This window comes from Neovison vison, chromosome 3 (genome assembly GCF_020171115.1).
Source record: "Neovison vison isolate M4711 chromosome 3, ASM_NN_V1, whole genome shotgun sequence".
NCBI lineage: Eukaryota > Metazoa > Chordata > Mammalia > Carnivora > Mustelidae > Neogale > Neogale vison.
Window position 1 is genome coordinate 37,031,529 of NC_058093.1, and position 24,525 is coordinate 37,056,053.

The window sequence follows — 24,525 nt, forward strand, 5'->3', positions numbered from 1 at the left end:
AGAAAAAGGCACTTGGTCCACCCCACTCCTCACTGCTAATCACTTTCTCTTCCAGTATGGAATAGAGTTGAGCATGGGTATGAGTAGTCCAAGTTGAAATCCTAGCTTAGTAATTAATGGTAGAATAATCTTGGGCAGCTAACTTCAATTCTGATTTCAGCTTGCAAACCTCCAGATGGAGAAAATAATACTAACCTGGTGGGATCATTGAATATTCAGGGCGATGACAAGTGTCTTACACTGTGGCATGCAGATAGCAGGTTATCCTCTTAATATGTGCTTTTCACTATTGCTATTTGAAATGAACTACAAAGGAAAATAGAAAATTGAATGCTTTCACTTGAAATTAGTGGATTTGAAAGCATTTCAGATCTGTGAAGACAAATTGTCCTTAGCAAATATTCTAATCTAAGGTTTGATTTTGGTTCTGCATTTTATAGTATTAATAGTTACAGCTATGATTTTTTCTTGTATGTTTAGAGTGTGCTGGAAAATGTGTTAAACTTGTCTTTTTTTTTTTACCTTTTAATTTAATCCTTATTGCAATGCTACAAGGTAGGCGTTATTTTAAAGATAAGGATCTTCACAGAAATTGTTATTTTGAAGGTGAAAATCTTGAGACTCAGAGAGATTTGAGTTTTTTACCCAAGTTGTTCAGAAACTGGCTTTGGATTTGGTTTTGAAAGTACCAAGGTCTTTAGGTGAAATAATTTAATTATGCATTCCTCCATAACCCATACAAAATGATTCTAATTTGGGGTATGTTTCCCAAACATTATGCACATCTCATTTTTATTATTATAACTATACTTTGTCATGGACTTCCTTTTTTTTTTTTTTTTTTTTAAAGAGATAGAAAGCATGAGCAGGAAGTGTAGAGGTAGAGGGAGAGAGAGAATTTTAAGCAGGCTCCATGCCTAGTGTGGAACCGAAAGTGGGGTTCGATCTAATAATCCTGCAATGGTGATCTGAGCTGAAATCATGAGTCAGACACCAACTCAGTCACGCAGGTGCCCCATGGATCTCCATTTTAAGGCTATTTTCCATGAGTGACATTCAAAGGTAACATTTTTCTTTAAGGAGAAGAAACATTTTGTGATGTAAATTATGATATTTAAATTAATCCACTTGGCCTGTATTATCAGTATTAGAATTTCTCAAAACAAAACAAAACGTGGCTTTACATCTATTTGTGTTAACACTGAAAGAAACCCATATTGTCATGCTTCTGCTCTTTGCCTTTCTGTGATCTTTAAAATTCACAACACACATGGTTTCAGAATAGAGCTTCCATTCACTCTGAACTATAAGAATGTTAGAGACTTAAAAGGGAGACATCAAATGAATATACCAGTTAATAATACTTCACTGTGCAGTATAATAAACACTCCAACTATAATCACTTGTTAGTCATTTCAAAGCTCACTCCTCAAAAAGTAGGCACTGGGCATCTTCTGCTTTCTACATATTCAAAGAACATGGAATTATGGTTGCAACAAAATATGTCCACAAATGAAAGCAACTGTCATTTATCAGAGCATATGAACTATTTTGGTCCAAGGTCAGCCTCAGGAAGAGGACAGAGTTCAGACACAGTCACTCAGGTCTTTCAGTTAAGTGGGAGCTGGGTTGGCATATTTTCCTAGTGAAACACTGAGAGGCAGAGATGGAGACACCCAAAGGCCTCAGCTTGACACCTCCCACTGTGAGATGCCCACAGCTGTGATACACACCGCCTCATGACGAGGCTGATGTGACCAGAGCTGGCTAACTTGCCGGATTTCTCCTGCATTTAACTTCTTCAACAGAGAAATGAGGGCAGAACAATGAATCTGTCAAGTCTTTTACTTTAAGGGTATTTTTGCACCTATTTTTAAAGTAAATAATAACCGAAAATATGCAAAGAACTTGTTCTGTCCTATCCTAGCCGTGAGGAAAATAAACAGCTTTTTGGATCTGCTTACACAGTGGAAAATGCTAGAAAGACTTCCTGTTTGGTTATTCCATATCCCTGGGATACCAAGTGTCTTTTCTATGGTACACCTTTGGTTCAGAGGAAAGAGAAATGTCTGAGAAAAGAAGTCACATTTAAAAATGAAACCTAAATCTTTCAATGCCTTAGAAGAAATATTTTGAAGGAGCTTTGTTTGATGAAAGTCTTCACTCACTATGTAACCTTAAAATTTGAATTTTATTCATCATAATTAAAGAAATAGTTCACTCGATTATGTTAATAATGAAAATAAAGTTGCCCTATACATTTCATTAATAGAGATAATACCTATATTCTTTAACTATTGACTAAATAATACTACATTTACTGAGAATGTTCTGGACTAAGGCCCTAATATATATACTACCTGAATTAAACCTCTGGACATACAAGGTAGAATTTAAGGCCCATATATGTAATGTGCTTAGAGAACCGATAGCAAGTTCTCAATAAACATTAGCTATCATAATAATGATTATTCTCTTCTCCTGGGCTTAGAGGAGTCAATAGTTTACCTAGTTAGTGGTGAACTAGGATTTGAGAAAGGCTCTCCCAATCCAAAGCCCCCATTTGCTGGTGCTCCTTTGCAAGTTGGTAAAATACGTAATTTCTTGTCCTTGTGTTTTAAGGAATCCCAGTCTATGTGTTTATTCATCTCTCTCTCTCTCTCAGGGCTCTTTCTGGGTGATAAGGAGGTTTGAGTCCCAGTTCCAAGCCTACTGTTTGGTTAAATCACTCACTAGCTTCCAGCCTCAGTTTTTGTAAGCAATTAATTCTTGTGATCTGAAGGCATGTAACTTCTATACTAAGCAGCATGGAACTCTCCCCCTCCTCCTCCGGCTTGCCCCCCCCCCCTGCCTCCTCCTCTCCCAGATATATGAAAGGCCAAATAAGCAAAGAGAATAAAAATTCAGCCTTCAATAAACCACTTAGCATCATATGTTAGGCAATTTTAACCTGTGAAGAGCTTTTAGACAAACAATTAGAGACGCAGGAATGCTAGAAGGAAAAATACGTACTTGAAAATCTAATGATTTTGAAGCCTTATGAATATGACCTCCCTGCTGAGAGAGTCACTTTCTGAGGGGGAAAAGAGAAAAACTCACCAGGTTCTCCATAGCTCATTTATTTATCCGATATTTTTAGTTGCAGGTTTATATATTTCAGATGAAGAGCTAATAATAAATATTCTGTGTGTTCACAAACTTGAAGTAATAACGACACATATTCTCATAAAAATGAACAGGTATTCTAAATAATAAAGAAAGATCTGTCTGCTCCGTTTTTCAGTAATTTCTCTTTCTTATAGAGAGATCCGGCTCACATAAATTTATTTTGACATGAAATGGGGAAGGAGAAATAAACTCTTAGTAACCTGGACACATTGAAGCAATGCCTTAAATCCTGAACTCTACACCTGAAACTAATGGTGTACTATATGCTGGCTAATTGAATTTAAATATATATAAATACATATAGACAGATCCTAATTCAGCTCCCACCTGCTAATCATTTCATGGACATTTATGAAGCTCCAATGTTTAAGATATAGCCCTATACCGAGTTTAGCTATTTTCCAAGCTTTGTCTCCAATTATTTTCCTACACATATCCTGCTAGAGTCCACCAGTTTACTAAAAAGCACAGTCTTTATGATGCATGGGGTTTTCCTCATATCTTTTCATCTGCCCCCTGATTTCTTTCCGTCAATGTTCTTCCCTAACCATCAAGAACTAATTGAACCAACGCTCTTCTCCCCATAGCAAGTGTTTCCCTCTTCTGGTGAAATCTCTATAATGAAAACGATATTTCTACCAGAATTTTAGAATGTGCATGTGTGCCTTTTCCTTCCAATTCTGATGTGGGTGGATGAGTATATTACTCAATTTGTGTTCCCCACTTATCTCTTGACATATAGCTGATACTAAAAAACTGTTGGCTGTTTGGCACCAGAACATTTTGTATTTGATGTAATGTATATTTGTAATTTTCTTTTCCAGTGATTGTGTTTCAGAAAGAAATCCTGTGAGTGATTTATTCGATACAAAGAAAATTTGAGAGTTAAATCTAGGCACACAATGATATTTTATGTTTCTGCAAGGCTTTTATTTCTCTTAAAGTTTTTATGCCAAGATAACAAAGAATTTTAAATTAGAGCATGATCTGCATTTTTGTAGTGCTCTGCTATCAAAACATTATCAAATTTCATTTTCTGATAATTGTAAGTGTAAAGACGTAAAGCAGCCCCAAAGCTTTTAAGAGAGGAAATTTCCTAATGTATGCATTGTGATTAATGATGGAATGCTGCTTAAAATTAACCGAAAAATACCATCAGAAAAATGGATTCATTTTTTTTCAAAAGCAGAGATTCATCTGCCCCTCCAAACAAGGAGACTCAGAGAAGTTAGGGTGCTGGAATTCTAGACATCAATGTGAACAGGGGCTTGGGTGACCGTTCCAGGGTAAGGAACCCTGGTCATCTGCTCATTCAACAGTTTCAAACAAACATTATTTTTAAAAGAAGTTGTAATACAAAAAAAAGTTTTGGAAACCACGGTTCAAAGTTTCAAACAAACATTATTTTTAAAAGAAGTTGTAATACAAAAAAAAGTTTTGGAAACCACGGTTCAAAGAAATCGTTCTTACAAATGTGACACACGATTTTCATGGAAGAAAGAAAAAGCAAGAGCTATAAAATAAAGGGAGCAAGAGAAGCCCATTGGAAGAGCCATGGCATCATTCCGAGAAGAATCTCCAGGCCCCACTGGTGTTCTAGACTCTAAGAAACTTAAGTAAATGTTTCTTAGAGAAGGCTATAGTGTGAGCAGGTCCATCAGATTTGCATAGTAAGTGGGAGAGATGGCAAAGAGCTGATTAAGATGAAGGCAACTGCTCATAGATGCTGTCAACTCTGTGCTCTGTGGTATAATTAATGGCATCTCTACTGGAGGTAATCCTGCATGGAGATATCATGATCCCACACAATTCACCCCCTTTTGGTGTAAAGTTCTCTGAAGTTTTTTTTTTTTTAATTAATTTTTAAGATTTTATTTATTTATTTGACAGAGAGAGAGAGAGAGGGAACACAAGCAGGGGGAGTGGGAGAGGGAGAAGTAGACTCCCTGCTGAGCAGGAAACCGGTGTGGGGCTGGATCCCAGGACCCTGGGATCACAGCCTGAGTGGAAGGTAGATGCTTAACCAACTGAGCCACCCACCCAGCTGCCCTGTAAAGTTTTGTAAAGTTTTAAAAAACACATATCATTGTGTCACCACCATCCTAGACTAGATGAAGAACAACGCTTCAGCTCCACCATCTCCCTAAATTCCTTCCTGCTCCTTAGAGTCAAATGCTTCCTAAGTCCCAGTCCCTGGCAGCCATTGATTTGATTTCTATCCCATAAAATGTTGCCTTTTTTAGAATGTCATGTAGGTGGGATCAGGTAGCATGTACCTTTCACTTGGCCTAATGTGTTTGACAGTCATCAACATGGTTGTGTGTTTAGCATTTTTTTCTTCCTTTTATTGTGGGGTGGCATTTCACTGTATGGATGTAGACAGATTTTTTTATAAAACCCGTTTACCAGGTGAAGACCATTTGGGTTATTTTTATTTTTTGGTAAATATCAATAATGCTGCTATAAACATATGCCTAGTGATTTTTGTCAGAAATTAAGGTTTTGTCTTGCCTTGAGTAAGTACCTAAGAATGAAGTTAATAGGTAATATGATAACTTTTTAAGTCAGTCAGAGAAAGACAAATACCACATGATTTCACTCGTGTGTGGAATTTAAGAAGCAAAACAGATGAACGCAGGGAAAGGGAAAAAAAATAAAATAAGATGAAAACAGAGATCAAGGCAAACCATAGAAAACTCTTAACTACAGGGAACAAATAAGGTTGCTGGAGGGGAGGTCAGTGGGGGGCTGGGGTAATTGGGTGATGGGCATTAAGGAGGGCATTTGATGTAATGACCACTGGTGTTATCTGAAACTGATGAATCACTAAATTCTACCCCGGAAACTAATAATACAGTATATGCTAACTAAACTGAATTTAGATAAATAATTAAAAAAAAAAGGAAACAGACAGACTGGTTTCTAACCTGGATTTACCACTTTCCATTCCACCAGCAAGGTATGAGAGCCCCAATTGCTCCACATCCTCAACAGTATCTGATGTTGTCATTTTCTGCTTTCAGTTCATTTTAGATGTTCTACCAGGTTCATAGTGCTATTCCATCTCGGCTTATTTTCCTTTTAATTTGTAAAGATATGATTTTTCTTCCTTTTTAAATTTCTTTTAAAATTAAAATCTTAATTTAGATTCTATCTTGGTGCAAACCACATTCATAAAACCATAACACATAAATTAGACTACCTACTTATAAGTTTTTTAAAAAATATATTTTATTTATTGATTTGAGAGAGAGCAAGCAGGGAAAGGGGTTAGAACGGGAGGAAGAAGCAGATTCCCTGCTGAGCAGGGAGTCTGAAGCAGGGTTGGGTCCCAGGACCCTGATATCATGAACTGAGCAGAAGGCAGATGCTTAATCAGCTAAGCCACCCAGATGCCCCTAGACTATATTTGATGCTAACTTTGGATGCCATCTCTAAGAGAAAGGTAATGTCACCCACCGTAAGTTTTGATTCATTCACTTGTTCACTTCACAACTACTTGTGGAGCACATACTGGCTTTGAGGGGTTTTAAGTCTTGTTTTGTTGTTTTGCTATTTAAATTTTTTTCATAAAATGCTTATATACAATGGGGAAGCCAGTTAAGAGTGTGTAGACCTGGCAGTCCAGGACGTGATGTAGTAAGAAGATATTATATCTGTTAAACTCTTCTAAAGTATATACATAGATATTCAACATTTATGTCTCTCTCTGTTTGCTATGTACATGAAGTGTAGAGTACAATTATCCGAGATGCAGCATTATGTTAGTATTTGTCTCTCTGTGTCTGATTTATTCACATAGCCTGATACTGTCGAGGTCCATCCATGTGGTTGTGAAAGGCAAGATTTCATTCCTTTCTATAGGTATCCCATTGTGTATATATGCCACCTCTTCTTTACCCATTCATCCATGGATGCACACTTCAGTTGATTTCGTATCTTGGTTGTTGTAAATAATGCTGCCAAGGACAGGGAGGAGGGGCACTCCTGCTGGATCTACTAGGTGCTGCTTAATTACCTGGGCAATCAGGAGTGAACAAAGCAAGAATAAAGACAAAACAGACACTGTGTTGTTCTCATGCTGTTGGGGGAAAGCAGACCATAGTCAAATAAATATTACAGAAAGAAAGAGAAATTGAGGAAGGGAATGAAAAACAATGTGAAGACAAATAAAGCCAGAGACATGGATCACGAAGTAAGGGATGCTATGTGGAAAAGTATTTATGACAGGCCTTGGTGAGGGGGACGCTGAGCAGAGAGCTGAATGAAATGAGGCACACGGTCGTCTGGGGGAAAAGCAGCCCAGGCAGAGAACATCAGGAAAAACAAAGACTCAAAGCAGGAATGTGCTGCTTGTATTGGACAAACAGCAGACACATAATCATGGTTACGCAGAGTAAGCAGGGGAGAAGTGACGAGAAAGAACCTTTCAGCTTTCACTGAAAAGAAATCCAGTGCTGAGCTTGGCCACGTGGTCTTTACTGTCTCGACACACTCTAAGATTCTATGAAATTATTTCATTATAATTTTGGAATGCTTACTCACTGGCTTAAATACCATTTAACTGCTAGCTTAAATTTTTATAATAGCTTAAAGCCCCCCCCACACACACCACACACAAACACACACCACACACATGCGAGGTCAGAAGATCTGTACAGATCTATACAGAGGTCTGTATAATTTTACACATGTAATTTCATGCTAATTTAATCTATGCTTTAGCAAACTGAGAATTCTGAAATCTTTTGTTTCCACCGTGGAAAATAATTGTCTTTGCATTTTTTCATGGGGAAACTATAATGCTTACTTAAAGCACATGGAGAATCTAAGAAGAGACACTATACAAACTGAAAATCAAATTGTGTGAAAGAAAAAAAAAAACTAGCATAGAAAACTCAGTGGTTTAGTCTTAGTTTCTCTCAAGGTTTCATTAAATGTTAAAATAACATTTTCCTTTTAATGATGATTCTAGTGGCTAGCTGCCTGAGTTCTTGTCTGCTTAGTGTCCTTTGACAAATAGGAGAAACTGTTATCCAAGGCATGTTTGATTATTCCTTGGACATAGTCTGTAATACGATTATCTGCTGGTTGAATGTGAAGCGTTCTTGCCTCTTAACACTGACAACTGCTGCCATTTTGGAAATCGTGTAACTGATGACGTGAAAGAAGATTCCAAAGTGAACTAAGCATTGCTAAGAGCGTCCTTTCAAAATAAGGTGGTGAGGGCATGGAGGAAGTAGAGCTTATGCCTTCTCTTGTTTCGATTCTGGGAACACCACAAACTTCTGACTTTTTGTCTATAGTGACGGGACCACCTTCTGAAATACATCTTTCTGCTTTGGACTGAAATAATGAAACATCTATTGGCTAAGTGGCCAATTCTACATTAGTCACTTTAACTTCGTCAGCACCAATCACGATTCCTTCAAAATGAGTTACGTGACCTGGTAGCTTTTGCCTTTATAAGCCTGTACTCCCCACGTGCAATTCCGAGCACACTCAACTTCAGTCCACTGTATGTCTAAGACCCCAAATACAGGCTTTTGGTTGGTCAGCAGTCTCTAATTCTTGGTCAACAAATATTTTTAAAACATTGGAAAATAAGGGAGGACCTGGAATAAAACAATCCTCCATTATTGAGGAAGGGAATGCCTAATAGCACCAGATCATAGTTGGTTGGGAAGGTTGAAAAAGGAAATGGTAAGCACAAGATCTGCACCTCCTTCTCTGTCTTTACTGTGCAGGAGGTAGGAGGCAATACCCCAAGATAGGAAAGAAGACAACATTGTCCTACCTCATCATAAACGTATCTCTAGATAAACTGTATTTTTATAGCAGGAAAGTCATTACCCTATTGCTTCTAGCAATAGGTACCTGGTCTAACTAAACTTGCCTTTGATAAATACACAAGGAACCAACTGATTTATGGACTGTCCATTTCTGACAAATGTCACAAATGGATGGACCTGTCTGAGTCTAAAATGGAGATTTTTTTCATGAACAAAAAGGGGTCTCTTCTTCAAAATTCACATCCTCCTGTATGTAATTTAGAGACTCTGTGTGTTGACCTGGGCCAGAGTGCATCCTACTGTGGCAAGAAGTGAACTAGACAGAGCCTCAGGGACAGTTATGGATTATCTGCCTGCTTTTCTCGGGCTACACAATTACTTGTTTCCTGGAAACCACATTGTATCTCTGTGGAGTCACAGAATGCTCTAAGAGCATGGAAGACAACTCAGAAATATCAAGCCATACTTGTTTACTTCTGCCACATCACACAGATGTCAGCTGGCTGAAGAATGCTTTGAAAGTTGATCACAGCTTTTTTTGTATAAAAGTGATAACTGAGTTTGAGTCTCAAGTACAAAATGCAAGAGTTAGGCTTGCAGATAGGCTCAGGAAATGCAAATATAGTATAATTTATGAATGGTCAGCAATGTTTTAAACAGAATAAAGTTAGATGTATAAATAGAGGAAAGCTGATTGCTATTTAATTGCTACTTAGAAGAAGTATAATGCAGCAATGTTGATACGATCAGAAAGGGGAATGTGATTTTTAATGTTAGGAGAAGCAACATTTAAGAAAAACACACCTGTCAGAAACTATGACATGCATCGTGGCTTATCATTGATTTTGGATTGTTTTGTATAGGCTTCCAAAGCATAGGTAATACAAAATTTACCAATTGTCAAAGGGACAGTGGATTTAATGGTCATGTATTATTTGAGCATAGATGCATGCCTTTGGCCTTTGGCAATTATAAGAAAGGGGCAATTCTCATTCTTCACTCTTCTCTTGCTTGGAAGAAGCTACTGGAAAAGCCAACCTTCTAAGATGTAAGCAGATGGACACATAAGTTGCTAAGGAAGACACCTGTTTCTTGGATGCTCTCCATCCTGGAGAGTATGAGCCCTCACACGGGTCTTTCATGTTGGGTCTCGTTTTTGAAACGCAGAGATAAGTCTCCTAAATATGAACACAGAAATGAGGGGGCTCATTCTCAGGGATTCATGAGCCAAAGGTTCATATTTATCCAGGTCGTATCCTTCTTTCCTTCTCTGACCCCTGCGGAAGTGACAATTGGGCATTTCAATCAGAATAGCAAACCTGACAGGATACAGGAAAAGCAGAAGCTCTTAGGGCTGGTGGGGGATGCACCATTTACTCCAGACTCCAAAATCAAGAGGGCTGCTTATCTGGGAGACTGGAAGGAGGGTAACCCTTAAGGTAAGTGGTAGGGAGCAGGGATGGCAGGTGTTTTTTAAACACCCCAAAATAGAAAGGAGGAGACTTATGAATGCTGTATGAGTTTTTTTTTTTTTTTAAACTTTAGACCCCTTTAACCAGGGATATTTAATACATACTATAAAGGTTTGGAGAAACTGCAAGAATTCAGGAAAAAAAAGATCACTTGCCTAGTTCCCACCATGCAGCATCATCCTCAACTCCGCAAAATGTTCTAAGCTATTTTGGGTTTTCAGAGTCCTACTTTTTGGTTTAAAAAAAGGAAAAGAAAAAGAGAAAAGAAAAGAAGAGAGAGGAAAAGAAAGGAAAAGAAAAAAAGAAAAGAAAAGAAAGGAAAAGAAAAGAAAAAGGCACTGCAAGCTCCTTCCAGGAGTTCTTCATACATAGCAAAAAGGATGCTCAAGGAACCAAGTTGTAGAGGACAGAAGACTAGCCTATTGGGATCTCAAGCACAGCAGAGCAATTGCTGGAGGCAGAGAGAGGTGAACAGACGTCTTACAATGTAGGAATGAGAAGCTAAATCACATTCAAACTACAACATAAGCCATAATTGATAGTTTTACACAAAATCTCCCACAGAAGATTACTGAATTGGCATTTTCTGAAGAAGGAACTCATGTGTGTAGTACATGAAGCCCCACCCCCCCATCTCAGTGTGAATCGGGCTGCTTTCATGCCAAGAGATGTGCAAGATTCGGGCCTGTTTCTGCTGAAGACAGAGGAAATCCGTCCCGCCACAGCCCTCCTTAGCTGCGTTCTGGTCCCAGTGCAACTGTGACTTCCCAGATGTCAGTATGGTCAATGCCTAAAGAAGTTTCCTTAGGTGGTCATGGAATCTTGTTGCTGGCTAAATCTAAATGCAAGGACTTCTTTTGCTACTTAGTCCCCTCTCTCGTCTTCCCAGTGACCTCAGTGGTACCACCACTCAGAGCTGAAATAGACAGAGCTCATGGTCCTGTTTAACTCTCACTGCCAGGGAGTCCTGATCTGGACTTCCGCACATGTCTCCTCCCACTGCATGGTTACAGGTTTAGCCTCTCCCCTCCCCACTCTCCTACCCAACTCACGTGTTCGCCTCCTGGCATTCCAGATTCCAGTCTCCCTTTGCTCTAAGGAATTCTTTTTACAACTTTATAAATGAGCTCTCTTCAAACATCACTTTTAGGAAAACAATTCTACATATATTTTCTTTTTTTTTGTCTTTGTTTTTTTTTAAATTTATTTTTTATTTATTTTCTGCATAACAGTATTCATTATTTTTGCACCACACCCAGTGCTCCATGCAATCCATATATTTTCTTTAAGAGCTCCCCATTTCTTCAATGCCTCTGATTACTCCTGCAGAATGATGATAAAATAGGACACCTAGCCATTTGACAAAACTTAACTAGCCCATTGTGGTATAAGGAGCTAGATCTGAAGACCACAGCCAGGTTGCTTAATCAGAAGAGAGTTGTTATAAAACTGTGAGCCCTGCATACTCCAGGATGAAAAGCCTGGTATCCTCCTTCTATAGAAAGTGAATATGCCCAATTATGCTGATTCTTAAAATTTTATTTATGTATTTACATTTTTTAAAAGTCCTTCCTTCCGGTAAGGAATCAGCTTCTAGAAGCACAGAATATTACAGCTATTTTCTATCATGTGTTTCCTAGAAGTATTAATGGGGCGTTTGGCCCAGAGCAATACAATTCTGACTAATAAAAATGTCTTTGGAGATAGAGATCAGATCCTGAGAAAGCCTCCCAATTTATATGTCTGTGCCGACACGCATTAATTGAATTGGTTTTGTTAATTACATGCCATCAAGACTATCTGAGCTTAGATGAAAGTGTATTTTACAGAGTAAGATGGAGCATCCAGGGACATCCATTCCGACAATCCTTCAGAGGTTTCTGTGCCACTGTTGACAACAAATTTAACTCAGTTTAAAGGAGGCCTGTCATGGCAAAGAATGTTCTTGAAACTTCAAAGAGAATATCAGGTATCTTATGAAGATCAAACCCCACCTCTGGGAAACTCAAGTCTTTTCCCTCTGCTGCCTTTGGTAGGTCCGGGTTTAATGTGGATTTAATTAACATGTCATAAAAAGAGAAGAATATTTGGGGGTTGATTTTTCCCCAACAATTCTTTCATCACATGAATCCTATTCAGAGACTTGATTCCATGATACCCTAAAGAGCAAATCTTCAGTCCCATGAAGTGAAGCAAGGACTGAAAATGTCCAGTTACTATGAAAATGTGACATGGAGTGTGATGCTTTCAAAGCAGAAGAAAATCTAACAGAGATTCAACATAATGAGAGGACAGTGCATGCTACCTCAGATTAGCTTTTTTTTTCTTTTTAAGATTTTGTTTATTATTTATTTGACAGACAGAGATCACAAGAAGGCAGAGAGGCAGGCAGGGAGAGAGGGGAAAGCAGGCTCCCCGCTGAGCAGAGTGCCCGATGCGGGGCTCGATCCCAGGACCCTGGGATCATGACCTAAGCCGAAAGCAGAGGCTTAACCCACTGAGCCACACAGGTGCCCCTCAGATTAGCTTTTAAATTCTAGATAAATAAATACTGCTCTGTGTAAAGATCATTTATTTGGAGTCAGCTAATATTTACTGAGCATCAGCTGTGTGTACTGAGAATTTACACAAAGCAGGGCACCTGGCTCGGTCCATTAAGCATCCAACTCTTGGTTTGGGCTCAGGTTATGATCTCATATCATGGGTCAAAAGATCGAGCCCTGCAGTAGGCTCTGTGCTCAGTGGGGAGTCTACTTGAAGATTCTCCCTTGCTCTCCCTCTGCACCTCCCCCAAATCACACACACATGTTCTCTCTCTCTCAAATAAATAAATGTTTTGTTTTTTTTTTAAAGAACTTACCCAGACCTTTTTTTTTTTTTAAAAGATTTTATTTATTTGATAGAGATCACAAGTAGACAGATAGGCAAAGAGAGAGGGGGGAAGCAGGCCCCCCGCTGAGCAGAGAGCCCGATGTGGGGCTCGATCCCAGGACCCTGACATCATGACCTGAGCGGAAGGCAGAGGCTTTAACCCACTGAGCCACCCAGGCGCACCCCCCACCCCAAACTCTTTTGTATATAAACATCACACCAACCCTAAGACATCTGAGTCAGAGAACTTATGTCACTAGCCTAAGATCACACAGTAAAAGAGAAATCTGCAATCGAACTCAGATCTTTAGATTCTAGGTCTTTTTTTTTTTTTAATATGGCACCCTACTGCCGCCTAGAGATGAGGTTTTGATTTATAATAAAGAGAATACAAAGGCTTTTTTCATTTTGTGTCTAACAGATATAAAATCATAGCATTTATTATCATTTAACTCATTTAATGAAAATTCCCTATGATTCAGTTTAACAATAGTGATCGTATTGGTCTTGTAGGAAGGACTAGTCCTACGAGAAGAAGTAACATCAGATAAGATCTATGTGAGGTAAGATTCAAGAGGCAGCACACAGGGCTCTAGCATTCACTCTCCACCAGCTACTCTTTCTCTCCCATTTTTTTTCTGTAAAATTTTGAAATCCCATCCTTTTAAACACATGGTTTTTGGATGATCACATTGCACACATTAAGACTTTCTTTGAGTTCAGAGATCAGTAAATTACTGTGACCTAGAGGAGATCTCACATTCCAACTTGGATGAATTGATGGTGTCTTGAAGCTTGGAGCTTCAAGACTTGGAGAATTCTGAATTCAAGTCCGGGTTCAATAGGATTAATTACCAATGGAAGTTAAGGGAGGGGGCAACAGAACTAGTTCAGCAGTAGCAGAAACTATATTAACCTACACAATCATTACTACCTCAGTGAGAATTTATCTGGTAACTTTCCTAGCATTTAGAGGAAGGGAAGAAGACTGAGAAAGGATCGTTCTGAAGCTTGAGCTCATTCTATAGAATCCTATGACTTACTGTGCCATTTCTGACAGCAAAAGGGGGTCTATTAACAAAATGCAAGGACAATATATGTAAACTACGGCTAGGTGGTATAGTCATCTTAGCTTTGGGGAAAGGCAGTCCCTTATCCTTAAGGGACTTCCTTCTTCAAGTAAGTCCACCCAAATCTTTTTCCTGATGCCATGGCTTTTTCACAGCTGTGGCTCCCAGCAACTGTATTTCCCCAACAGCAAAGAGGAACTGAAGCAATTGCACATGGGTGGGATTCCTGAAACCCTTGGAGATTCAATGTGACACACAGGAGAGAAACTCAGCCAATTTGCAATTTTTCAGAGGCTGATTATCCAACTAGTGCATTATCTTTCAGAACCTTGTTTTATTTCATCCACCAGTTAATTTAGCAATATGTCAGTTCTGATAAGAAGGTTTGATGGGGAAGAAGATGAGGCTATTACATAAAATCAGATTTCAATTATCCATGGTACTCTTACTGAAGGTTGATTGACTGTGAACTGTGGTGATTCAGCTGGACAGCCTTGCTATTTCTAAGATAGAGCTCTCCTTGTCTTTTGTCTCTTCGAGTACACTCTATATGTGCATTTATAGATTCTCAATTGCCCAGGCCCATTATCTGTGATTAACAAGATTTGTTTTTTCAAATTGATCAATGATCAGTTAAATCAGTTTGTAGTAATATGTAATAATAAAATAAAAGCATGAACTCACTCGATATTCAGTGTCTTCTTATTGAGGGCCTCCGTTCCAGATATAAAAAAAGTAAACAACAGTGAACTACTCTTTTGAAGGGTAGGAAAACAATCAGAGCCACGTGGAAGTTAACATGTGGCACAGAAGACTACTAAACTTTCTTTAAATGCAATTATTATGTAAGCTTAAGAGAACATTTAAAAGGAAAGGCATGTACTTCTGAACATTAGAAAAATACTCCAGGACACAAAGGTGTTAACTTCTGCATTAATTTGTAGCAACCCTTCCTAAAATAGGTTGGATAATCAATCTAATTCACTCATTCAAATCTTGATCATACTTGGAAGCCCAAATTAAGATCCAATTCTCTTTCTGAAGACTGTTGTTGTCTGTTTCAGGTCCAGAGTTTCTCTCTGTTCTTCATTATAAATGCTCACAATACTCATTTTCCCATAATTGAGACTATCTTCAGATATTACTATCTAGTTATCTCACATATGAATTACTGTTTGACTTTTCAAATGAGAAACCAGTATTATCTCCCAAACTAGCCTATAAATATACATGCATTCTTGTATCTCTCCCCAAGATCTAACAGAATTTTGAATGTATTTGTACCAGGCCATATGAGTTTGCCTATAATTGATCATTTTTAATCTGTAAAAAGAAAACTTCATATGGTTTAACCTGCTAACAGTTATAGAAATGGTTGTGGTAAGAGTATGATTATATTTAAAACTTTAAATTCATATACATATATATATACACACACACACACACACACCCCTACATAGATATATACACACAGGTATTATATATATATATATATATATATACACACACACATATATATATATATAAAATAAATGATTGCATTTGGGTTTTTATTTTTTGAATAGACATTAGCCCCAAAGAGCTCTATTCAGTAGCTTCCAGACATGATTTTTAAGAAGTGAATATGATTACTTTTTTTCCCCAGGAAAAAAAAATGTAGTCGAGGTAACAGAGCATAAAATGCTAACTCTCTCAGCATGGCAGTATGTATATTGAATTATTTTCTGGCACCATGTACTTATCAAAAAATTATGCTATAGAATAGTGTTACACATAGATAGTCTTCATTTTGAGTGCTTATGGTAAGCCAGGCACCATTCTAAACATTTCACATCTATCAGCTCACTGAATCCTCACCCTTTACCTCCTTTTTTCAGATGAGCAAATTGAGGCATGATGAGGTAAGATAATTTGCTCAAGATAACACAACTAGTAATGATTGAACTGGATGTCAAATACAAGCAGTCTGGTTTCAATCCTTAATTTAAATACCACATGGACTCTAATCAATAGAAATGGAGTTATTTAAAAATTAAAATAAATGAAAAATCATTTAGCTTTGGGAAATGTGTAGATCTGATGAAGAGTTACAGAGCTGATAGAACATACCCCAAGGCTTGAAGACCTGCAGTTTTAGCTCTCTTATAGAAGTAACTCAAAATCACTTTGAATTATACTACCTCAGTTTTCTGCATTAAAAATGGACATTTATAGCACTGACTCTACTATAAGAATTTTATTAGAGGAGAATGAATAATAGATCATACAACACATAAACATTAGAGCCTTGAACTGATTAGACCAGTTTATTTTTATATCTGGCTATGAACATACGCATGCAAATACTTTTGTAAAATTATGTTTAATGCTACTTTTCTATAAATAGCATATCTTCTCTAACACAGATATGTGTGTTTCATTTTCTTGGTACTTGAAAATTATATAAAAAGCACACAAGCAGAGGATAAATAAGACTGCTTAACTGGGTATAGTAATCAATAAATTAATATACTTATGCATACATGATGTTACAATATTTATACATAATTACATACACACACACATACATATATACACACACTATATAATATGTTTGGTAAGAGAATTTGTCTTGACATACTCCTATATTATAGGGGTATATACTCCTATAATCATGAGTATCTTTAATCATTTTACCTTTTTAAAATAATTAATGAAATAATGCAGTGTGATTTCATCTAAGGTTAGATGAGATTAAACACATTTTCCTCTGGAATTCTGCAGCAAATAGTAACAAAAGCTACCGGTGGGAAAGCAGACGTTTTAAGTTTCTGGGCCTTAGGTTGGATTGACTGGAAAAACAAAGTAGATGAATTTATAATGTTCAAATGACAACTTTCAGCAAGTGTGTTAAAGCAAGACTTGTCTTTTAGTTCTAAAGTCTATATTCTAGGAAATATAACTCTGTGTCTCATAATAAAATAAGCCAAGCACACCCTTCTCTTTAAGAAAGTATCAGAAAAAGAATAGCCAAGAGTGTTCCTTAGGTACAGACCTAGGTGTCTGCTATAAGAGGAGCCACTCAAAGCCTCGGAAGATTTTTCTGAAAGGAGATGCATGAAAGGAAATGAGAAGCCATTACCCATGGCCAAGTTTGTGAAGGGAAGAGGTGGAACTTTTGGTGGACCCGCAGCAGAGGCTTATAGCTTTCAAGTCCTACCTATCTGAATTTCTCGAGCTTTCTGATCATTCTCATGAATTACATTTTTAGTGGCATCGGAGGTTAACCTGTCAAGCAAACTGTGGGTTACTCCAGTGTTTGATGTTGTTGTTGTTGTTGTTTTCTGCTTTAGGAGAAGTACTCGGAGAGTCAAACTACACTAGCGGTCAAGTTCAACAGGGCAAGGTTACCTTCTTACAGGCTGTGATGGAGCTCCCCAGGCCACCTCTCAAGCTCCCGCTGGCAATGCCCTCCTGTGCCGCTGACACCTCGTACATCAGTGGTGACTCCAAGTTGCTGTTGGTGCCCAAAACACAAAAGAGAACACATTCTGGTGAGACAACTCCATATTCAGAAGAGAAGAAACATGATGTGCTTTAGCAAAAGCCAGCTTTTCAGAGTGCATGGAAACTGCAAATCCTGCTGACACTGTTTCTGTTGGCTTTGCTCCCGTAATTGGTGGAACCAATGTGAGCTATTCTCTTGGGAACAGGACACTGTAATCCAGGGACTTCTCGCGGCTTACGTGCACAGGTGCATCTTTCTGACTTCCAGGCCTGCTAGTTTTTCTTAAGCAAGCATTTTTAAAAGCCAAATAATGCTTTTTGAATGCCACATTAACATAATTTTGATCAGGAGGTAGGGCTACCATGAAAAGAATGTGGGCTTTACAAAAAGGCACATCACCTCTTTAGATCTCTCTGGCTGGAAGCATTACTTTAACTTCTCTGTCTCCAAAACTCTAGACTTATATCCCGTCTCCCTATGTCTAGTTGAAAATCATTGCCAATCCTACTTTTCATGATATGGCTGGGAGATTTTGAATTTGGTTGAATTATAATACAAAAAGCCCTCTTGATTTAATGGATTCCTAAATATCTCTCTTCTGAAAACATGAATACTAAGAATTTTTTAAAAAAAAGGTATGGGTATCTGAAGTCTACACATTTTATTTTTGTTGTTCTTGATCACATAGAATATGAACAACTCCTCAAAATACATTTTTTGGAATATGATCTAATAATTCTTTACATAATTATCAAGCCAACATCTAACAATTTTCTCTTAAAAGAAACAGCAAATAGATTAGTTAATGCATTTCTAATAGATAACCCTCATGTTTTAAGTTCTAAATTATTTAAGTTTTAAGTTCTAAATCCATTTTCATTCCATTGGAATTAAACACAAGTCAGAAATACATAAATGTGGTGTCTATTAGTTTTTACATTATTAATTATTATGAATGTTTCTTTTTAAATAACTAAGGATGGTATATATATCAGATCACAGCTTTGGCTAAAAATTACACAGATTAATTCACACAAAATCTGTTTTACTTTAAATTTTCTTTATTATTTTCTGAGTAATTGCTACCTTGAGGACTAGAGTGAGCTAATTTAAGTGAAAGGAGTGCACTCATGTTAATCCTTGCTTAACTAGGAAAAGGCCATGAAAGGAAAAAGGAAAGGAGGCTTGTACTTGGCTCCAGATTCCTAGGCCTCTGCTTCCTGCTCTCTGGGTCTGTCCCTTCATTTTTAAATGAATGTTGGGAGAAAAGTCTGTGGTCCTTTCTGGCGCAAGAAATCACTTGCGAAACATCATGGAGAGCCCATGGCCTTATTTTTATGGGTGTCTCACAATGTGGGGCTGGTCACTTTGAACTGACACTTAAATGTGACTATCCCTCACACCCAAATCCAGATTCCCTGTGAATGCTTTCCTGGCCTGAAGACAGCTCAGCTTTTACCCAAATGCCAAACATTTATCATTGGTAGGTGTGGAAGGTAAGCCAATAGACCAAGCTAACTTGGGTCTGCAATAACTTGGCTCATGAGTCAAAAAAATAATATTTTCCAGGGTTAGGACATCTCACATTTCTCTTTACAGGGCTCACAACCTTAAGAGTAAGAAGGAAGTAACTGAGAAGTGAGGTTGAGACAGATCTGATATAAAACAGTGTAGGAAAAGAGCGTCACCAATCTCTGATTGCTCTAGAGGGGAATGACATCTACCTTGGGGAGAGTTACCTAGGTCCAAAGCAAGGGTTAATGGGAACACAGAAAAAAGTAAAAGATCACCCATGGAAATTCCTTGTTTCCCCATAAAGCACGTTGTATATGACTGCAAGTAAACAAGGTGCTATGGTAATCTTCTGCATAAAAAAAAATTTAAGGAGAAAAGGGGGTTGGGGTAAATTGGAAGGGTAGGTGAATCATGAGAGACTATGGACTCTGAAAAACAATCTGAGGGGTTTGAAGTGGTGGGGGTGGTGGGAGGTCGGGGTACCAGATGGTGGGTATTATAGAGGGCACGGATTGCATGGAGCACTGGGTGTGGTGAAAAAATAATGATACTGTTATGCTGAAAATAAATAAATGAAAAAAAAATGAAGGTTAAAAAAAATAGTTTAAAGACTGCTGTGTTAGTCTAGTGGAAGGATGAAATGAAAAGTCTACCCACATATACCTTGATATGAGAGCCCGACTGCCTTTGAGAGGACTCTGAGATCCCAGCTGGAAATGAAGGTGAGGAAGGACCTTGAAAGTGTTGCTTGCCTCTAAGTTTCACTCCTTAGTCCTAATGCTAATTTTGTATAGCACTAATACAGAAAGTGATTTTAAATATATATCTGCATCTATGTGTGTATTTATTTATGAATTAATTTATTTTATCTATCATTATGAAAATTAAACATGGTAGTAGTCTCATATTGGAGTAAAATCAGTGCATTATCTGATAAAGCTGACACAGTACCACTGCACCAATATTCAAAGCGAAAGCAACTTCTAGTCCCCAGAAACACATTAAAATCAATTTGGTGACGTCTAATATACATAGAGAGGATTCTCTTTTAGACCATGTGACATGGGTGTGAGTTCCCAGTAAGTAACTCAATAATGTAGCCCAATCTGTTCCCATGCCTTTGGGAGGGAGAAGGAATTTTTAGAGTATTTGCAAAGATGCTCTCCTTGGTCTCTGGAGAAGCAGAACATTGACTGCTACAGTATGAGACAAAGACAGCAAGATGAGACTCATGCATTTATTAAAATGAGTACAAATTGGCATTAAAAGAATTGCTGTCAAGATACAGTACAGCTTTATAAGTTGCTCCTAATGAGGAAGGCTGCAAGTTCTTTCCCAGGACATTTTCTTTGATTTTGACAAATGTTGACAATATTTCTTAAGCACATCCTTTCTAGTCGGTTTCATGGTGAAACTGCTAAATGTGTTTCAATGAGGAGGTAGATCAAGGTGGAAAAGAAGGTACAAAAGTAGAGTTTGAAGTAGTGAATTTAACAATACTATGGGATGAGAAGTAGGTTCCCTTACAGAAAATATCTTATGTGAATGAGGTGCTGAGTTATCACCACAGGGCAATCATCAAGGATTCATGCAGTGTGAATAAGTAGGTCACCATCAGTAGTGACAATGGCTTAGGGAATAGTCAGTGACTTATCCAGATTTAGAGAGAGAAGTGTCCTGTTACGGGAAATCAAGTTGTCTGTATGCTGCTGCTCAAAGTTTGGTCTGTGAACCAACAGCATTGCTATCTCTTAGGGGCTGGTTATATACCCAGGAATTCAGGTCTCTCCCTAGAATTACTGAATCAGAATCTGCATGTTAACATTCAACCTGTGGGATTCACATGTCTGTTCAACTTTGAGAATCATTCATCTGACGTGTTAAATTAAATACACATTCCCATTGGCCCTTAAATCTTTGGCATGTGGTGTTTCTTCTTTGAAGAACACCCATCCCAGGCCCCCTCCTTCCTCCTGAATAATGCGTACTCTACCTTTTCCATTTACAAATCACCTCTTGCACCTCCCTCCTCCCCGAGAAGGCCACTATTTCTCTCCAACATTTCACCAGTGCCTCACAAAAACACAAACACACTCACACTCTAACCACTCCTCCTATTCCCAACCTTACCCTAACCCAAGAAATGGGACGGGCACTCTTCTCGTGTGCTCCAACAGCACCCTGTACCATGTCCTGTTACAGCACTTGTCAAATGGCATATGATTTTTTAATATTTGTTTATCTCCCCTTTAGGCTGTCAATACTGAAAGAACAGAGACCTGTTAGGAGGATGGAGAACAGCACCAGGCAGGGGTGGATGCAGAATTAATCCTTATTCATGTTGTTTGTTCTTACCTTTCTGAGCGTCCTGGTGGACATTAACAGATCAGGCAGAAAAGTGTGTTTGAATTCAATGCTCAATTTTCTGCAGTGGTGACAGATGGTGAGATAAGCCACATCTGAGGAGATCATTTTAAAGAGTTTCCCAGGATAGTTCTAATGAAAAGGGATCCTGCTGCTATTATCGCTCAAATTTCAAGTAAACAGAGTGTAAAGTTAAAATAAATTTAGCAGATTCTTAAAGGTAAGATTTGTTCTTATTTCCTGCCCACTTATAGAATGTTTGCAGTAAAATGTAGCAATTTCCATTCCTTTGATTATCTCTCTCCTATTAAGGATATTTACTCGTGAGCTTTATACTAAATCCTTTCGTCTCAATACTGAAAGAAAAATAAAGGCTTGCATCTATCAGAAGAGATCTTTGAAAAGGAATTGAGATGGTCTCATTAAATTCAATTTAATGGCATACCAACTAAGAATTTAGAAGACTTTAAAACACAATTTCACGTGGTTCAGGGTGAAAGTGTGCTCAAGTGGATGTCCTTATTTTACTCTCACCCAAACGGATTAACTTTTTACTCAAAGCTCAGAGGTTTAGGTCAATCTTTCAAAAACCGATTTGTTTTTAAAATCACATGATGTTTGTTTCTCTTGTTTTCATCTTCTTTTTTAAAAAAATCATTTTTCCTTTTTCTTTAAATTCAATTAGTCAAGATATAGTACATCCTTAGTTTTGGGGAGTTCAATAATGGACATTAAGGAAGTCACATGATGTGATGAGCACTGGGTGATACATGCAACTAACAAATCAGTGACCATGACCTTCACCTTCTGACCAGTCTGTTAACAAAGGCTCTCTCCTTGACCAGACTTTAGTCAGCCTCCCCCAACTGTCCTTTCAATTAGATCTTGACCTTGAACTGCAGCCCTCTCCTTGACCCACTGAGCCTAGTTTTCAGCAAGGAATCCTACTAAGTTAGTTAAACAAGAATCTCTCCACCCCTGACATCTGTCCTCATGGCTCACCTTTGATAGCTACATCTTTGGTTGACCTTTAGAAGAATACTTATTAGGCCATTTTGGCAAGAATCTCCCTACTCTCAGTATTTCCAGTTAGTACACTGACCCCCTCACTCTGCCTATTGGCTGTAAGTCCCCATTTGTCCCTGTTGTCTGTGGAGCTGGGCTCAATATTCTATACTGATGTCTTTCTCCCCTACTGCAGTAACTCAAATAAAATATGTCTTGCATTTTTAGCAAGTGCTTGGTGCAAAAGTTTTTGTTTCCAATGTATGCTCTTATATTCTTCTGCTAGTTCTCTGGTTTTATCTCCTAGGTATGAAGTCCCTTCTTTCTTTCCTTCTTTCTTTCATTTCCTTCCTTCCTTCCTTCCTTCATTCCCCTTCCTCCCATCTGTCTGTCTGTCTTCCTTCCTTCCTTTCTTTCTTTTTCTTCTATACTCGTATTTTTCTTTTCTATGTTGGAGATTTCAGAGCATGATTTTCTTATCATGCCACCCATACAAATTAAATATGTCCCCAGTTCATTAGTGGCAGACCTAAATGGTCCTCATTAATTTTGTAAGATTTTCAGTAAGCTTACATTAATTTCAGTAAGCTTTTCAGAGGGAAGAACTATCCAAGTTTTGAAAATACTTGGAAGTATTGTTGAATGTCCTGTTTCAATATTTCAAGGCAACTTAGTGGGCACCTTGGTGGCTTCAGTGGGTTATAGCCTCTGCCTTCAGCTCAGGTCATGATCTCAGGGTCCTGGGATCTAACCCTGCATCGGGCTCTCTGCTCAGCAGGGAGCCTGCTTCCCTTCCTCTCTCTCTGCCTGCCTCTCTGCCTACTTGTGATCTCTGTCAAATAAATAAATAAAATCTTAAAAAAAAAAGGCAACTTAATAACTATAGAATGGTGAATTTCATATTTTCCCATCTCCTGGACCAGTGAAATAACAATAAGAACAGCAGTAAGATTATGAAGCAACCATCCTTGTATTCCCAATAAGAACTGTAAAAATAAATCCCTACCTCTGCTTTCACCATAATTCTTCAAATAAAGGACATTTAACAATGTAACAAAAAACTATGATAGATTATTTAAGAATGAAGACTATTTCTTTTTAAGAAAAGATAGTTGATACATTTCACTATCATTTTTGCCTTTAAATCAGTGAAACTGTAGTTGAAGACCTAAGTCTGGGAACTAGCAAATGGTAATAAGCAGAATATAAACAGGTCATTCATTATGAATAATAAAACAAGTAGCTTCTTCTTAGCAAAAATAGTGGCTTCAAATTAGATATACTCTAACTTAATTTTGATTATTAAAAAAATAAATAAATAAAATAAACAGGGGTGCCTAGGTGGCTCAGTTGGTTATGTGTCTGCTTTTGACTCCGGTCATGATCCCAGAGTCCTGAGATCAAGCCCAGTGTTGGGAATGCCTGCTCAATAGGGAGTCTGCTTTTCCTCCTGCTTTTCCTCCTGCTGTGCTCACTCTCCCTCTCTCTCTCTCTTTCTCTCTCCTACAGGCAAACCTGTGCACACATTCTCTCTCTCAAATAAATAAATAGAATCTTTAAAATAAAAATAAACAAAAAAGACACATGACTATAGCATAGTTAATACATCTGGGATACAATTCGTATACTAAGGGCTAGTGATTTCTCTATTTTAATACTAGTTAGGCTGAAGTCTTTTATCCTGAGAAATTATATAGAAAATTACTCAATAGAGACTTTTTATTCTGACAACTCTAAAATCTGTCAGATATATCCAGTGAAACCTAAATCTCATCATATGT

General features: G+C 37.9%; 1 protein-coding gene across 4 annotated transcripts in view; it reads right to left on the reverse strand.

The window, feature by feature from the left end:
* The window catches only part of LOC122902384 (SPHK1 interactor, AKAP domain containing), a 178,557-nt gene that overhangs the window by 124,906 nt on the left and 29,126 nt on the right, over window positions 1-24,525 (reverse strand). For all 4 annotated transcript variants that reach the window (XM_044241770.1, XM_044241769.1, XM_044241768.1 and 1 more), the window contains exon 2: window positions 17,764-17,869. In XM_044241770.1, coding sequence (XP_044097705.1) covers window positions 17,764-17,869 — 106 coding nt within the window. The remainder of the gene's footprint in view (window positions 1-17,763; window positions 17,870-24,525) is intronic.